Raw genomic sequence first — 19,480 nt, 5'->3', positions numbered from 1 at the left:
AAAATACAGGTGTTTAAGAATAATGTTTTATGAATATAATATGTTGTGCTAATATGAAGTTTTGCTAAAAGTTTTCAACGTAATAAAAGTGTATATTTTTAAGTTCGTATGGGATTATCTTTTATTTATTTTGCAAATGATTGTTATGGTTAGAGTAACTGGTAACTTGTAATTGTTACTTTTTTTCAACGGGGGTCCGAGTACAGTATTGCATAGGGGCCCATAAATTCTGTCGGTGGCCCTGTTCCTCAGTCTCCCAACTTTTAATGTTCTTGAATTCTGTAACTTTATCATAAATCATCCACCTCAACTTTCTTAATACTGCTTCTCATTCTCTAATATTCTAAAATTATTCTTCCAAAATTTTTTCTAGTCTTTACTATTTTTATAAATTAGGAATAGTATCCAAGTAAGACCTTCTAGCCACCAGCGTAGCTCGGTTGATTAAGCGCTTGCCTGCCGGTCTGGAGTTGTGCTTGGGCGCGGTACGATTCCCGCTTGGGCTGATTACATGGTTGGGTTTTTTCCGAGGTTTTCCCCAACTTCAGCCAAATGTCAGGTAATCTATGGCGAATCCTCGGCCTCATCTCGCCAAATATCATCTTGCTATCAGCAATTCCATCGACACTAAATAACCTAAAAATAACCCAATAACTGATACACTGTCGTTAAATATTCAAGAAAAAAAAAGAGCAAATGGAAATGAATGAAAACCTACAAAGCTTTATCAGTCAAAATATAATTTACGATGGCAACAGCCTCATGCTGTGTTTATAAGAATTCACCACTGTTTTCAGGAACAGAAATCTGCAACCAAACTTCAGAAAGATGGCCTTGAATTCGATGTTAACTGACTACAAATATCAAGACATGTAATTAAAAAATTTTACTTAGACAGAATAAGCAGCCTACAAAAACCAATAGCAATTATTTTAGGATCTGGGGACAGATGCCCAATATCAATTAGCCTGAATATCAAGAAAGAATTGTTGTTTGATGTTTAATCAATGTCCGAAGACACGTCAGGACTCTACAAGTGTCACCAATAAAGTATCACTCATGAGGCAACTAGCCAGGAGATAATGGCGTAGGATGGCCGGTTCCTTTCCCCTTCCATCGCATACATTGCTGACTAGATACATAGTACACTAATCAGACTTCAGATGCATTCAAACAATTGTTTTTCCTCTGACACATATTGTCAAGTGGAATGTACTGCCTGATAATAGATGTACATATCAGCCAGAACCTCAGCCAGAAGAAAAGAAAGAATTATACATATTATATATGAGTAGCTTAATATCAAAGACGGACATCTGTCATCTCCATAGTTTTGATCTAGAAGCAATTTTTTAATTCACAGTGTTCTTTTTAATATTTTACACAATTTATTTTATAAATGTAGTGTTAGAGTATGCATATGGTTTTACTATAACTGGAAAGAGCATGAAAAATTGTATAAAAAACCACAGCTATCTAAATTTCGATTGAGGTCAGATATCCGTCTTTGATATTAAGCTACTCATATCTCCAACCAAGTAATCAGCCCAAGTGCAACTTCTGATCAGAAGGCAAATGCGCTATTGTCTGAGCCATGCCAGTGGCTCCCATTTGCTCTTCCATAAATTAAATGAATGTCAACAAGATCTCTTAAAGTGAGTCTTTTCGTGAAACGAGAAACTAAAGAAATCTAAATTATTGTGTGTACATAATGCTTAACCCAAATAAGCCTAACATCATACAAGGAAGCTACATTTAAACCAAGATGAGGTTTTAGTGCACTGGCAGTGAGTTCGATGTCAGATGGCTGTTTTAATCTACATTGTGGATAAGATTCTGAAAACATAATGATTTACTTTCAGGGTTGACAAAAAAGTTTTATTTAAAAAATAAAATAAAAAACATGCTTTCTTACACTGTTTTTATAGGCTACTGTTTTAAACAGTGCTATGAAATAGTGCGTTTTTAAAAGAAGTTGTTATTGCTGTCGTCATTTAACTAATGCTGAGTTTTTGCAATAAAGCCATTAACTCTCTCAATCTCCTATTAGTTTATTTATTTACACCAATGAGCATATAGATGCTATAGGATTTGTCAATATAAAATTATTACATGGTCACACACACAGACTTAGAGGAAAGGTCTAGACATATGATTCTGATTCATTTCTTTCTGAAGACTGTACTGTTATTGCAAGTTATCTTGAACCATACATCCCTTAAGTCTGTCTTTCGAACTGCTCGGTACGGCATGTACTCATCAACGTAACGGCACGGCAAGGATGCCCCTCCCTCGGGTAACGTGACTCTTTTCAGAGAACGTTGGTTCTTTCACTTTATGGCTCTCTACTGTGAAAGAACTGAACATGGTTACGTAGCAGGTTTTAATTAACCTGTAATGAGTAAGTATTTAAATATAATCGTGTATACACACCTCCTCTCTCATCCGTGCTGGGGACCGGCAATGGTGGAGTTACTACAGCTATTTCTATACATTATATAGGCCTGCATGACTTACACTTACAGCTGATATGTACATATTCTTATAACAATATTTTACAGGCTTATTATTTGAATTTACATTAATTTACAATTATACACAATTCATATTCCTATCATTGCTGCCATCATTGTCATCGTCTTCATCGCTTGGTCCAAAATTAATTATTATTTCGTCAATTGCATCACCCATTCGGAATTATCTTCTTAAACGTAGGTACTACTTTCTGAACAAGATAGAATTCTTCGATTGTATCCCGAATGACATGTTGATCGAATTCGTCCACTTTACCACAAGTCCTAATTCTGGAATGAAGTAATATGTTTTGCAGAGCTGTAACAAAATAATAATTTACAACAGTAATTCATTATGTCGCTCACAGTACACACACTATTGTACATAACTATTATAGCAATAATTTAATAACATTACCTACCTATTCTTTCCCGGAGTAGTGTGAGGTTCATTCGGTTGTAATTCAATATTATTCTTAATTCTCTTCATGGAACTAATACTTTTGCCAGAGTATTTAGCCACTCTCTCATATTCCTTATCAAGAGGTTCCAGCAAACATTTGTTTAATTTTTCCTCCTCGCATCACTTAATTATATTTGCGATAATTTCTCTTTCTCCGCTGTGGATAACAGCGTTACTTTTTCTCCGCGGTGGTGTGATTTCACCATAATTATACCCTGTGGTTGCTGCTCCATGTTAAGACTACTGGTACGCAGTGAAGGAAATAGCTCTGTGTTTCTTTACAAGAGATTATGATGCGGAGCATGCGCAAACAACTCAGTTGGCTCCACCCACGTTAGGCACTTCCTTCCCTCTGCCCCTCTGTCACCGCTCAGAAAGTTCAAGATAACTTGCAATAACAGTACAATGGACAAAGTGGTGAAGAAAAGATTCAAGTTTGTTCAGGTGTTTTGACAAGCAGTCATGCCCTGTAAGTGATCAAAAGGATGCAACTGCAGTTTTCATTGAATGCTCAGGAATTATGTTTTGTACATTGAGACTTTCCCATCTTTTATTATTTGAAATTTCGTGGAAATGATACACCTTAATATTTTGAGTTGATTAATCTTTTAACTGTTGAAAGTGACAAAACTGACATTTTTGAAAATATAAACCGTGTTTTATACATAGGGTTGCCATATGGATAGGGTTATTATAAAAATTAGCAAAATTACCCATTTTTTAAGAAAAATTCGGGAAACCGGCATTTTAGGCATTTTAAATTTATCGCGCTGTTTATTAAATTAAATAAGGTTATTCATAAAATTAATGTCCTACTACATTAACTGGAAAAAAAAATTACGAATCTTAATGGCGAATTTCATAAAAAAAAATATATCCAAATTTACCTCAGTTTGATTGTTTATATTTCGCTGAAGATCTAGCATCTATTAACAATGAGAAATAATTATTTATAATATTATAAAAAAGATTTAAACATTATGTTTAAAACTTGCTTTAATCAATGGTTATTGTTTTAAACACTTTTGAATACATTGTTTAAAGCTTTTTGTTTTAAACATGTTAACCCTGTTTACTTTACAGTGACCTTCCATTTAGTACACGCATCAAAAGTTGTAACAACCAAACAGAATGTTTTCACAGATGAATTTCTATATGGAAATTGCTTATATTGTCGTTTTGAACACCTCTGCCACCCCTGAAAGTTTTGCAGCAAAGTCACTCGATTACCCTGTATGCATATAATTTACATTACATTGTCACTAAAAGATAGGCTATATTAATACAGCAGCATCTTGCTCACTAATATGTTTAACAATCTTTGTATGTTCACACAGCAAAATGGGATTCGCAAGAAGAAGGTGAGGTGAAGACTAAGTACCACATAACATGGTATGGAAATCCTTGTGAAGAAGAAAAGTAAGTTAATATACAGCATCCATGAGTTGATGACGTAGATGTACGAGTATATTGTATCTTTTGTAGTATATTATAATTGACTAATTTTTTTTCTCTTGCACAGTGAGCAGATAACTTCCATTCTATGCCTACCCTTAATTTCTCAAGGAAAGAGCAGCCATTGTGGTCCTGACTGGACATGTGTTATAGTTGGCTTGTCATCGGGATTTGTTCGGTTTTACACAGAGGTCAGTATACTGGCAATAGGTGTATAAATATGATTATAGGTATGTTGATTACAGTGGCGGTTCCTCGGGGGAGGGAAGGGAGGAACGTCCTCCTCACATTTTTCTTCTTTTGAAAGCAAATACCAAATGAAATATATGCCTTGAAATTCGAGGATGATTCGATAATTTTTAAGTTCACAGCTATAAGAAAACCTCGGTTGATCGAGTTTTAAACCATGCACACTCATGTGCTGCTAGAAAACTGTGAGAAGGATGCGAGATTGTTTGTGCGGAGGAAAGTCAATCCATTCCTCCTTTACTGCAGTTAACACACATAGACAACAACGCGCTAGCGGCCAGAGAAAGAAGCAGAGTTTTAAAGCAAGTAAATGAACGGATAGGGAGGAGATCCTCCTCTGAATCAGTGCATGGGCGGGAAATAGAAACCGACTGGTCTTGCAGCAAGCTCGCTACCGCTGCCATCTAACAATGCTGCATTCAACCAGACTATAACACGTCATCTAGGAGGAGACACAATAAAAACAGTTTTAACGCAAAGCTATGAAAGACACCATATAAAGTTTTTTTAAAATTATAAATCAAAATATATTCATTGCACTTTATATAAGCTATGTTCATAGTTTGAAACTTTCGAGGATATCTGAAAGTTGAAGTTGGATTTATATAAAACAAAGAGGAAGTAATTCTAAGTTAGTATTGCAGGTCTTTTTCTCTGAAATTCACTTCCATTCATTGTCTTCTAGACAGGACAGCAGCCAAGTTGTCAGTTTTGTACAAATATATTTGAAATTGAAGGTACTGCAAACAACATTATTTTCAACATAAAAAAATTAATCTGCCACCGGCAGCTTTGAACAATAATGGTAGTATGACTTTACAAGAACTGATATTCTTCAAAAGCATTTGATACTGAACTTGTGAAATGTACATGTGGCAACATAGACCACCTGGGTGGGTGCAGTGTTCTCGCTTTCCTAACAGATTATTTCTCATTCCCATTTCCGTAAAACGGTTCCGGTTACGTGTTAGTAGCTGGTCTCTTCCAACACGTGTGATGCTGTAGTGTGCGTGAAAAATGCTGCGAGGTTGTGAATTTCCTTGTAATTGTAATTATTCAACAATGAATGGAAGTGAAAACATATTCTATTTTTTGACAATTTAGGAAACTCAGTTTACAAAAACAGATTATTGCTATACAAAACGGAAGGCCAACCCTAACACTACCTGGTCTTACATGTATGCATGTAGGCTAATTTGTAGCTTGTTTCTCTCAAGAAGGTGCCATTTTGCGCTGTTAACTTCTGTCCTCCTCTTAAGAAATATGCAGGAGCCGCCACTGATTCCTGGTAAAGTACGTTGCTAGTGATGATACAGTTGTCGTAATAAAAAGCATTGTTAGTGATACAGCTGTCGTAATAAAAAGCATTGTTAGTGATACAGTTGTTGTAATGTTTCTCATCTTTGTTGTTGTTAGACTGGCAGTCTGCTGATCTCAGAGCTACTCCACAATGAACCAGTCACGCATCTGAAGTGCCAATCTTTTGAGCCAGCTAGATATTCCACAGCACAGGAGCACAATGAGGAATTGTATATCATGTACCAAAGTGCTGTTTGTGTTCTCATGGGATTTGGATTATTCCAAACTCTACGTGCATGTCGAAATCAATTAGCAAGAGGTAACAAAAATGTAATAAATTTATACACTATATACGCACTTATTTTTATTCAGTTAATTAAAATATTTATTACTACACATTACAGAGCATTCCTATGGGGACCATTCCCATTCCAACCTTTATTGTCCATGTTGAATCTTTCGTACACTACTTTTAACACAAACATGTTGCATTCAGGACAGTGGTACACAGATTACTCAACATACCCATGAGCCAACAACACTACAATGAATAAGTTAACACAATCAAATACATAGCACAAGAAAATGGTTACAACCCAAACATAATAGACAACATCATAAGGAAGACAAAACAAAAACTCAACAAACACAAAACACAACACAAACACAAGAAATACATCACACTAATATACGAAAACAAAAACACACACAAGAACGTATCTTCATTCAGAAAACAGAAATACAACATAGCATACAGAACAGAAAACACACTACTAAGACATCTCAACACACAAACAACACAAACAAATGCAACCACACAGGCGTATACAAACTCACACGCAATAGTTGCGACAGTTTCTACATTGGACAGACAGGCAGATCATTCCAAACTCGATACAAAGAACACATTAAAGCAATAACCAGAGGACACAATACATCTACATATGCCGAACACATAACTAATGCTAACCACACATACAATAACATAAATACAGACATGGAAATCCTACACATACAACCCAAAAACCAAAAACTCAACACACTAGAACAATATGAAATATACAGACACACTAAAACACACCCCAATCAAATTCTCAACACACAGATCAATTTCAGAACACACACACTATTTGACTCAACTCTTCATCACACGAACGCACCCACACAACAGGCAGCGAAGTTGAGATAGTGCTGAGATCTAGTAGGCTCTGAGGATGGTGTTGAATAGCACCGAAACAGCTGTAACCCGCACATGCTTACATAATTAACACGAGTAAGATCGCCATTTAATCAATTATTTATTGTTTGGTTTCCTCAGGACATGTGCTCCACACTTTTGTCATATAAGCGATGGGACATGACTACCTGAGACCAGTTACCATAGGAATGCTCTGTATCTTTTAAATGTACAAGTTCTTCATAGATGATTGTGGCAATAAAATTGTTAGCATGGTTCCCTCCTCAAGGGAAGTAAAGCAAGAAAGCCCATTGTATGTTTACAGCATGTAAAAGAACCATGTTTGTAATACAGGGCTTCAAGCAAAATTTGTTAGCCACAATGAATTTCGATGGTGAATAACATCTGCAGTTGAAAATGTTGTGAAATGAAATGTTACTGCTGCATCATAGACCATTAATTACAGCTACGTGAGAGTTTATAAGCATAAGTTCGTATATTATGAATGTTTTTGCAAAGCTGTAAGAATACTCATTGCATATATATATATATATATATATATATATATATATATATATATATAAGCTATTCCATCTCAAATCGACCGAAATATAGAGAAAATTGACCTTACAATTTCTAAATACAATGAAATTTTTTTTGTACGTAGAGAACTGTGATACAATTCTTTGTGCAAACTTTGAGGCGTCAGAACTTCATAGTGTTTAAATTAAAAATATTTAAATTTATCGTATTTTCATAAAATTAGCAACTTTAAACTGTTGGAGCTCCGAAATCCTTTCACCCAATGATCAAAATCATGGTTTATTTTGATGCTGAGAAATTAAAGTTTATATTGACATATAAACAGATTTTCTTACTTTTTATGGAAATGGAGAAATTTAGATTTTTCCTCATTAAGACGCCTTTGGCTACGAAAAAATATTTTTAAAATATATAGTTAGATTCCGCATTGAAAGTACAAATAAACGTATTTTCATAAAATTAGCAACTTTAAACTGTTGGAGCTCCGAAATCCTTTCACCCAATGATCAAAATCATGGTTTATTTTGATGCTGAGAAATTAAAGTTTATATTGACATATAAACAGATTTTCTTACTTTTTATGGAAATGGAGAAATTTAGATTTTTCCTCATTAAGACGCCTTTGGCTACGAAAAAATATTTTTAAAATATATAGTTAGATTCCGCATTGAAAGTACAAATAAACACATATTTTTTACTGATGGTATGTTGATAAAAAAGTATTGAAAATATCAAATAAAGAAAATAAATAGTATGCACGTGAACTAATCAGCTGACTGTGAGACGGGAGCTAGCCGAGGGAAGCAAGGCCAGGAGACAAACATGTGATGTGTCGTCTAGCAGCACATGGCTGTGCTAGCTTTATCACAGGTTTTCATAAACACAGGAGTAACATGACGTCCAACGTTCGCTTATCTTCAGCTCTCGGCCAGTGCGTGCGGTACTGCGGCGTTCAAGTCTAGGCGTGTGAAAATAATCTATTTAATACCCTCGAAACTTATTGCCGTACCACTAAGCAAACAATGCCGAATCCCTCTTAATAATGCAAGTTTTTTTTCTCAATATTTTTTTACATTTTTACAAATGGCCAAAAAGCCTAAAAGCAAGTAAAATCAGATTATCTGTCTCTCTGTGTACAATAAAAATAAGGATTACTTCTTAACATAACCTACCAATGTCAGCTTCAAAATAAGCTCTCGTTCAATGTTCTTCAGTAAATAGTTCCAGAGTTCTGAGTGCTGAAAGAGGCTTGTTTTTATAAAATACGCTAAATTTGTCGCTCAATAATACGAAAACCGTTTGACTTTCGATAGAGTATAAAAAAAAATGCGAGGTTTTTTACTGATCGATTTCATATGGAATAGCCCATATGTTGTAACTCACAGTCAGGTAATTTTCACCAAGAGAATGATAAACTTAATGTGTGTAATGTTATGAACTCTCTTATCTCTTTTATTTTAATGTACTTTTTCTTTTCGAAATGTATTTCAGTGCAGGCAAACTGCGGAGAAATGATAAAAGCACCTCCCCTCACATTCAAGAAATGGGGATTTTCTGAACAAGAAAAGATTACAGATGCAGAATTTGTTGGTCCAGCAACTGATAATACATTTGACCATCTTGTAACAGCATCTCTTTGTGGTGGGTTCAACACAAATTTCCGATCTAGTGCTCCGCAGACCTCTCTTGTCTTAGCGACAGGAAGAAGACCTTATGTTGGATTCCACTATGCTATGGAGGGAGAAGCCCCACAGGTGTTTGGCAATGTTACCAAAGCAGTGGTCAGCAAAATGAAGTCTGCATTTGGTCAAGTTGTCCCGTAAGTATACTTACAGGAGCAGATGCATGTGATTAATAATGCAAAACTAGTCGTGAAAATCGTGACGCAATGTTAAGCTTAGAAAGAATTCAGTATTTCTCTGTAGGGATTTGTCCAGTTGTTAGGAATTGCTTTCGATTCTCATTTTCCAAGTATTTTGATCTTTCCAAAGATTTTTATTGATTTACCTTTATCAGATTTTCTGAATCATTCGACCTCGTCGTGTTGTGCTCTTCATTTTGATCATCAATCAATCTGAGACGCCTTTGATATTCTGTTTTATGGCATTTGCTGTAATGATCAAATTTCTAGTCCTTTGAGGACAGTTTCCTCAGCTTCACACACATGTCCGTCTGGCAAAATGAGGACATGTACTCTTTTTTAATCGTGTTGTTGTTGTTGTTTTCTAATGCCAGGCGTTTGACAATAAAGTCATTTGACCTCTTGCACTCCAATATTTTTCAAAGTTATCATGGTCAGCCACTGAAGCACAGATTTTGAGGTGTTCCGCATCCATTTCTTGGTTTGAGTTGCACAATTGGCAGTTAGGGGACTGATATATTCCAAATCTATGCAGGTGTTTGGCCAAACAGTCATGGCCTGTTGCCAATATAAATGCAGCTACAGACGATTTGTGTGGTAAATCGGGAATTAACTGTGGAATATGACGCAGTGAGTTCCATTTTTTCCCTTGAGATTGTATTATCAAATTTTGTTTGTTGAAATATGCAGATTTAATAAATCTTTTCACAGAGTAATACGTAGATTTAGTAACAGGTCTGTAAATAGCAGTGCTGCCCTTCTTTGCTAAAGCATCCGCATTCTCATTTCCCAGGATTCCACAATGGGATGGTATCCATTGGAATACAATTCTTTTATTGAGTGATATTAATTGAGAGAGCATTTTATTTATTTCTGCTGTTTGAGATGAAGGTGTGTGTCTGGAGACTATTGATAGAATAGCTGCTTTGGAGTCTGACAATATAACTGCATTCTTAAATTTATTGATGTGGCATAGAAGATTCCTGAGACTTTCACTTATTGCGATGATTTCTCCATCAACAAATATTTAAAAAAAATTCTGTACTGTGTACAGAAATCAGTTTTATTTGAATTTTTTAATACTTCTACTCGGACAGTTTAGTTTAAAAATGAAGCCAAATATCTTAACTTTTGGGACTAGAAATAAATACAGTAGGCCTATACACAGGTATGTAGCATAATTAACTCTTTATATTATGGATAAATCTTAAATTTACTTTTGGTCCTATTTGTTGACATGGTTTCTATGGACAAGAATCATACAATATATTACGGATATAACTAATGAAATATTGTGGTCTTGTGGACAACTGTGTTATGCAAGAGTTTAATTCCTGTTATATTTCTTACGACTTTTGAAGATATCAATTTCTAGTGAATATTTAAGTTTTTTTTTATGTGTTTCTAATTTAGATAAACAAACTATTCTGTGTATATATATATATATATATATATATATATATTTTTTTTAAGACTTATTGATCGACCTCATTGTAATATTTTATGTCTTTTGCTGAAATTTGTGATGGTTTTGTGTAATTATGGACGATACTCCCACAACTTCAAATAGTATGCACAATACAAAATCCTTCGTAAATTGTAAAATCTGTCATAAACAGTTCACAACCAGAGGAATTCATATTCACATCAATCGATGTCATAATAACGACTCTTTATCCCAAGCTGTTTCTAATGAAGAAACTACTCTTAATACTCAAAATTCAGATAAAAATGTATCACCTAAGAATTTACGTAAATGTGAAATATGTGGCCGTCTTTTTAAAAGCATTAACCGTCATATTGTACGTGCCCATCCTGAAGTACATAGAAATATCATCAATCTCTCATATAATGATCCTGTACTCAACAATGAATTCACAAATTCTTCATCTCAGCCCGTTCCTTCTACATCTTCAACGTCTGAAGTACGTGGAAACATTCTCAGTCATATAAAGATCCTGTACTCAACAATGAATTCACAAATTCTTCGTCTCAGCCTGTTTCTTCTACATCTTCTACGTCTGATTCCCTACATGATAATTTTGATCTTCAGTATTGGGATACACAATTCAACACCTTAGCTTGTTTAGATGTCTCAGACAATGCCGTCTTTGATAAATGTGTTGAAAAATATTGTCACTACCTTAAACAATCAGTATCTCAATGTAAAGGGCCCCAACATCCTGCAACAACTTATTACAAAAAACGGCAAGCTAGGAAAAATAATCCAGATGGTATTACTTATAAATAGTCAAGCAATCCTAAAAATAGAAGTAAGAAGAATTCTGAGAGAAGGAAGAACAAATACGCTTATGATTTAGCACAATTTAATTATTACTTCCAACGTCGGAAAATTGTGCAGCATGTATTATCCTCTAAAGGTCCTATGCAATGTAAGTTACCCGTTTCTTCGGTATACGGATATTACTACAATTTATATGGTGTCGCCAACAATTGCACACTTGATAACTATCAGTCATCTTCTGTATCCAATTATTCAGATCCTGACAATATTATCATCACCCCTGAAGATATTGCATTTGCATATAAGGGTATCAAGGTTGACACTGCACCAGGTGAAGATGGAGTCAGAATGAAGGTCATTAAAGAGCTTCGTTTATATAAATCTCTTTCATTGATTGCCACATATATGCTCCGTTGGGGACATGTTCCGCCGTGCCTTCGACGTGCACGCACAATTCTGATTTATAAGGATGGCGATCCAGATATTCTTAAGAACTGGCGTCCAATTACGATCTATTCTGTTCTGCGCAGAATTATTGAGCGTGTATTAGATATCAAGTTACGATCTTATCTTGATTTAAATCTTAACCATCGAGGTTTTATGTCTGGTCCAGGTGTTTTCCTAAATTCCTCTATTGTTAATGGATGCCTTAAGGATTCAAAAGTTAATAAAAAGGATTGTTGTGTAGTTTTTCTGGACATATCTAAGGCGTTTGATCATGTCTCTCATCAACACATTGAACAAACCCTCAATGCTATGCCTATACCTCCAAAACTCAAGACGCTTATAACATTGCTTTTAATAGGAAATTCTACTACTATCACTATTAATAAAACTACAAAGACAGCCCCTATAATGATCAAGCAAGGAGTTGCACAAGGGGCTCCCCTCTCACCAATTCTATTCAATGTTGCCATTGACTTCGTGATGAAGGAATTAAGCGAAAGTAATATCTCTGGAGAATATGGATACAATATATCACCTCAATTAAATAATATTTCCATTCTTGCATTTGCAGATGATCTAGTATTATTGTGTAAAAATAAATCTGCCGCTCAATATTCAACATCGCTGACTATGAATTCCTTAGCTAGAATTGGTCTTGAAGTAAACCCGCATAAAAGTAATGTTATACACCTACGTAAAGGATGTCTCTGCTCTGATTCCCTCACCTTGATCGATGGACAAGAAATATCTTGCATCAAATCGGATGAAGTTATAAGATATCTTGGCATTACTTTTAATGATGAAATAAAATTTAATGCGGCGTAACTAATTGAAAAACTGACAAAAAATCTTAATCAGCTGGTCACTTCACCCTTAATATATTAAATCAATATATCTGGCCTCAGTTGGTTTACCCCTTCCAATGTGCTCCTTTAAAAGATCTTAAAGTGAAATTTCTATCTGATATTGACAAATTAATTCGCAGCGCTGTTAAGGAAATAATTAACATTCCTACTGACACCCCGGATGCTATGTTGTATGCACCAAGAAGATTGCGAGGTTTAGGAGTATTTAAAGCCCAGTGGGAAGCTTACCTTCAGCACTTAAATATTTGTCAAAGACTTTTACACATTGACAACCCTCATGTAGCAGCCATTCGAAATCTTCCAAACGAAATTGAACATTGCATCAAACAATTACCAATTACCTTCGATTGCTCTGAACGTATTTCTTCTCAAAAACTAAGAAAAGCATTGCGTGAAGATTCTTTTCATCAATGGAGCAAATTGAAAAGTAAAGGTTTGGGAGTTGTTTTCTATTCTCACTGGAAGAAAGGTAATTCGTGGATCTCAACCAAAAAGGGACTTTCGAGCAGTCAGTGGACGCAAGCCATTAAGATGAACTGTAATACAATACCTGTACGTACTCTCCCTGGTAGAACTCATGACTCAACCCATTGCAGAAGATGCGACGAGCAAGAAACGCTTCCTCACATCTTGGGTTTCTGCCATCATGGAGAATTGCTCCGAATCAACAGACATAATACGGTTCGTTCTCTCATCGCAGCTTCAATCCGTCAGAATGCTTCCTATGAGGTTTATGAGGAGGTTGGTTGCGTCTCTTCTGATGGCTCTACTAGACGGGCTGATATCATCATAATTGATTGGCAGAAGGATAAGGGTGTCATTCTTGATCCCACAATCCGTTTTGAGATGCATGAGCAACGGCCACAAGAGGTGTGTCGTGAAAAACAAGTCATATATGAGCCTTGTTGTCAGCATCTTGGAGCACAATACCACATTACACATTGGACAGTTTTTGGGCTCATGTTCGGTGCCCGTGGCACGATCCCACGTGAAACTTTAAACCAACTTAAACAATATAAAATTTCTGATGCAGCGATTGCTGCCATAGGATCTCACGTGTTAAAATCATCCTTAGCTATAATTAGTAATCATTTGTACCCAACAAAATTTTTATTGTAAATGATTTCCTACGTTTTCTTATCTTAATGTTTTTTCTTTTTCTTTCCAAGTGTCACAAAATTGTTTTGTTTACTTATTATTCTTTATGAATTGATTAGTAGGCCGACCTATCGAACCCTTATTTAGGGCAGCTTTTGTTTCTACAAATTATCTCTCTCTACGTAACATTTGAATGGCAGTTGAAAATAAACTACAAACTTGAGTATAATTCGTGATGTGGTAAATATTATCTGAATTATTGTAATAAATAAATGAGGGGCTTAGAACAAAAAGCAGGTAAGTGACATTATTAAAAAAATTAGGTAAGTGCATGTTGTGATAGCCCAAAAGGATGTTTATTTGGGATAAAATCAGGTAAGTGATCACACTGTGCAGTGCTGCTATATGGGCATCATTTCACCAAACTAGTGTATAATATTTCATTGCATGTAGAACTTTAACTGTAATTTCCTCAAAACTAGGTTTCCGTCACTTACCTGCTTTTTGTTCTAAGCCCCTCAAATGTATCTTGAACATATATTTTACTATTGTTTTACATTGCTACCAGCTACAGTCATCTGAAATCTCGAAATTCTGCTAGCTTCGAAGACTAGAATTCCATTTCTGAGCTGAGGGAACCTGTATGGTAGAATTTTACCTTCAAATATAGGATAATAAGTGATTACTAGTGGAGTTTATTTTTAACTTGGAAGATAGCCTAATGGTCATTGAATTTTACTTGAAACCTTTTCATTAACAGACAAAGTTGTTTTATGTGCTGTAAATACGTAACAGTATTCCCAGCTTTACTTCCCTTCCAAAGGAAGCTGTGTCTTCACAAATTCATCACTTATGGCTGGATTTGATCTTGCGAACCTAGATCTTACAGTAAACGTGGTAACCAATCAACTACCAGTGATTACTGTTGCATTATTGTTACTTGGTACAACTCGTGATTGAAGCAAATATTATAGTACCATTTATTTGCATTTCAGAAGCTGGATCATGGGAACAGCAAAGAAGAGTAATTCTGTAGAAAAGATTAAAGAGAAAATACCTGTAGAACCTGCAGTAGCAATGGGATGTAGGTAAGTGTTTCTTGAAGGCTGTATGGTTACTTCCCTCATTTCTTATCGCTTCTTCAACTCTCCAGATTGAAAGTTAATACAGTTGAGTAATAACTAATTATTTATTTCCTGAATGCTGTACACTTAAATTATTGTAATTGTATTTTCAGGTTTGGATTATGTGACCTGTTAAGGAATGGAGACAGACTAGTAATATCACCAAGCAGGAATTTGTCTGTCGTATCAGACAGCCTTGGACGAGTCATCCTAATAGACAATTTGAAAGGAGTGGCTGTGCGCATGTGGAAGGGTATGTAACGAGACATTGTATGTTTTTAAGAGAATTCGCCACGTTTTTTTGAAAGCATAATCCATCAGTATTGCTGAAATACACTGCCGAGCAGAAAAAACGCAACACTTGAATAATTTCGAAATATCAAACCATAATAGAAATTATAACATTACTGTATGCATCTATCGACCTGTTTGTGATAGGCAAATTTTTATTCATGTTTTGTGAAGGAAAGTATACGAATTGGGTGGTTCATGACGCCCTCTTTGCCAATTTCTGTCCCTCACCCTATATTTATTGCTGTGCCATTACAATTTACAACCCTAAACACAAGGTGTCGAAGCATAGTTACAACACTATGATTTATTTTTTTGTGTATAGTGAAATTCTGTGATATTGAACTCAGTTTTAAGCAGTATTTAAGAGAGTTAAAATGCTGTTAAGTTCTGAGAATGCCGTTAGAGCAGTCGCGTTGGTAGAGGATGACTGAAGCTTACGTTATGTGGCTCAGGTGTTGCATACAACTCAGTTGATGTTTCACTCTCAGTAAAAGGTACAGGAAACTTCATTCATATTCTCGAAGACCGGGAAATGGTAGAAGAAGGTCAACTTCTTGCAATAGACGATCATTTCTTGCACCTTCAAGTGCTGTGTAATCGCCACATCACTGCAGTCGAAGTCAGAAATCGACTAGAATAAGTGCGAGGTGTGTATGTCAGTGAGTGGACTGTGAGGAGAAGGTTGCATGATGCTGGCCTGATCTCCAGAAGACCTGCTCCTGGCCCAGAACTTACAAGACAACATCGTCAGACTCGCTTACAGTTTGCAAAGGATAATAAGGAATGGCCTGACGAACAGTGGGAAACAGTTTTGTTGTCAGATGAGTCCCGATTCTGCCCCAGATCCCCAGATGGAAGGGAAAGAGTGTGGAGGAGGACTGGAGAGAGGTATTCTCCATGCAACTTTTCATCAAGGACAGCATTTCACGGCAGTTCAGTGATGGTATGGGCAGGCATCAATTTGACTGCACGAATGGACCTTGTCTTTGTGGAGAGAGGGTCTCTTGCTGCCCATTGCTACATTGAAGAAATTCTTGGGCAACAAGTTCCTACTTTTGCATTGTTTATTGATGACAGTTTCGACCTCTTGCAGGACAATACACGTCCTCATGTGTCGCATATGTCCTCCAGTACCGAAATGAAGTAGGGATCCAACTCATGCAATGGCCATCACGCAGTCCGGATCTTAACCCAATTGATCATCTGTGGGGATTTTTAGGAAGGAATGTCCGCCACGATGCTCCAGATACTCTTCAAGAGCTAAGGGGCCATGTATACAAAATCTGAGCCACAAAATATAAGCTGCGGTCATCCTCTACCAACGCGACTGCTCTAGTGGCGTTCTCGGGGTTTAACGGCATCTTAACTCTCTTAAATGTTGTTTAAAACTGAGTTTAATATCGCAGAATTCCGTTATAAGCAAAAAAAAGAAAACAATAGTGTTGTAACTTTGTTTTGGCTGCTTGTGTTTAAGGTTGTAAATTTTAATGGCATAGCAATAAATAATGGGTGAAGGCCAGAAAGTGGCAAAGAGGGTGTCACAAACCATCCAATGAGTATACTTCCATTCTGAAAACATGAATTAACACTTGTTTAACACAAACAGGTCTATAGAAGCACACAGTAATGTTATAATTAGTATTATGGTTTGGTATTTCAAATTTATTCAAGTGTTACGTTTTTTTTGCTCGGGCAGTGTATAAGTTTACTATGTAATAGGCAACGAAGTTTATTGTAAAAACTGAGTAGTAACAAATATCTTTTATAAAATTCGTGTTCAGGTTTATTTACACATTGGTATCACTTTATACATGCTGGATACATTGTACGTTTTTAATCCTATGTACATTCATTCATATAAACGAAATTGCTGGAGGAAAATCTTTTAGATATTTAATAAATATTAATATACCAGCTGTAAAATAAGCACTGGAATTTTTCTTCGAGGGTGAAGTGATTGAAGTGTGAAGCTGGCCTCTCACCTCTTTCTGATTCTGAGGTTTGAAAGCACTACCTCTCTGTTCCCTGTAGACCTTCAAGGACATGCTTATTTTTTCGTGTTAGAAACATTACCTTTGTCCGCTTTGCTGTGGAGACCTTCGGTCCTTGGAGTCATGATGCTAAAGTTTTGGTATCTCAAATCGGCCAAATTTTGATCTCCATTACTGGTGATCGCCGTTGCACTACTTATTTGTGTCAATGTTTAAATATTGCAATTCAACACGGAAATGCAATGAGCATTTTGGGTACTCTTCCCGAGTCCAGCCCTTTGGATGAACTCTTCCTCCTATAAAATTTATTAAGTATTCCGTATGTAAATATTTGTATTTAGTTTTATATACCTTTTATTTTTATAATTAGCTATATGTACTAGTATGTGAAATTTTTTAGGTTAGGTCTCGTGAATCAATTTACCGAAAATATAAGCTCTCCTGCATTATGTCAGAAATATCCACATTCTAAGTAAGTCTCTTGCTCTCACGCATTGAGGAATGTTCCATCAAACGTGTCGGTAACTGGCTTTCTGACAAATATAAGAATTTATATAAGAATTAATGAATGCTTATTGAAGAATTTTTTTCAGTCTTTTTTAGATATCAGTGTTATTGAAGTTCAGCCATCAACACAACTGGCACTTTGCTGAGTGTACAATAAGCTGTCACTAATTAGAACACAGTATTAATAAATTATTATTTCTGTTGTTATTTATTTATTTAATCTGGCACAACAAAGGCCAGCAGGCCTTCTTTTACGCCCAGCCAGACCAGTACTAATTATTATTATTATTATTATTATTATTATTATTATTATTATTATTATTATTAATTTTCTTTTAGTTTATTTATACACACTTTAACATCTGTGATCATATTGCGTGTTTAGGATCTGTGGGTATATCAGCAGTCTAATCTTAGTATGTAGGCTTTCATGGCCGGTGTCTAATTGAAATGGAACTTCCGGGCAAAGATGCCATGGTCTACTGGTGTAGATATTCCCAGTGGTGAAGATGTCTGCCGCAGTAGTAGACGAAACTTTTGGGAATATCTACACCAGTAGACCACAGCATCTTAGCCCGGAAGTTCCATTTAAAATATCAGTAGTCTGTTTTTATTATTATTATTGTTGAGTTCATGTTTCTGTTGTGTGTTCGTGTAACTGATTATAAATTTAGATTAACGTTTATGATATTGGTGGCCGAGATGGTGATGAGTCATGACATGTAAATTTCCAATCTGGAATTTTCTTTTGTAACTGAGGGAAACCATGAAAAACCAAAGTCAGATTGGTCGGCCAAAGGGTTTGAACCCGGCACCTCCTGAATGCGAATCTCAAACGTTTCCTGTGAGCGAACTCACTTGGTCTATCGTCGTCGTCGTCGTCATCATCATCATCATCATCATCATCATCATCATCATCATCATCATCATCAACGCCATTACAATTATCATTGTTATTATAATTATCTTTATTATTATTATCGTTATTACGTCATTATTATTATTATTATTATTATTATTATTATTATTATTATTATTATTATTATTATTATTATTATTATTATTATTGTTTTTGTTGTTGTGCATAGCACATTGCACCTAAAAATTATCAAATAAAAGTTTTAGTTGTCCTGAACTTTCTATAAATAAGAAGATTGTATTGTCCAAGTTTTTTTATTGAAGGGATTTTCATGATTTGATTTGCATTGTTGCCATTCTTAACTTCAAGTGCCTATAATTCCTGATTCTGACTGTGATTAAGTAATCATTCTTTTCGGAAGGCAAATTGCCAAAACAGAATACCTGCAGTGTAAGGAAGCAACCTCTTTAATGTTATTTTTCTCTACTA

At 35.5% G+C, this 19,480-nt stretch overlaps 1 protein-coding gene across 1 annotated transcript in view; it reads left to right on the top strand.

Moving 5' to 3' along the window:
* Rab3-GAP (Rab3 GTPase activating protein) overlaps positions 1 to 19,480 on the top strand; it is a 78,925-nt gene that overhangs the window by 4,596 nt on the left and 54,849 nt on the right. The window contains exons 3-8 of the mRNA XM_069820244.1: positions 4,314 to 4,395; positions 4,499 to 4,622; positions 6,097 to 6,298; positions 9,191 to 9,518; positions 15,212 to 15,304; positions 15,454 to 15,593. Of these exons, the coding sequence (XP_069676345.1) occupies positions 4,314 to 4,395; positions 4,499 to 4,622; positions 6,097 to 6,298; positions 9,191 to 9,518; positions 15,212 to 15,304; positions 15,454 to 15,593 (969 nt within the window). The remainder of the gene's footprint in view (positions 1 to 4,313; positions 4,396 to 4,498; positions 4,623 to 6,096; positions 6,299 to 9,190; positions 9,519 to 15,211; positions 15,305 to 15,453; positions 15,594 to 19,480) is intronic.

The sequence above is a fragment of the Periplaneta americana genome, chromosome 3 (genome assembly GCF_040183065.1).
Source record: "Periplaneta americana isolate PAMFEO1 chromosome 3, P.americana_PAMFEO1_priV1, whole genome shotgun sequence".
Lineage (NCBI taxonomy): Eukaryota > Metazoa > Arthropoda > Insecta > Blattodea > Blattidae > Periplaneta > Periplaneta americana.
The sequence above is the reverse complement of the archived record's forward strand: the minus strand, read 5'-3'. Positions and strand labels throughout refer to the sequence as shown.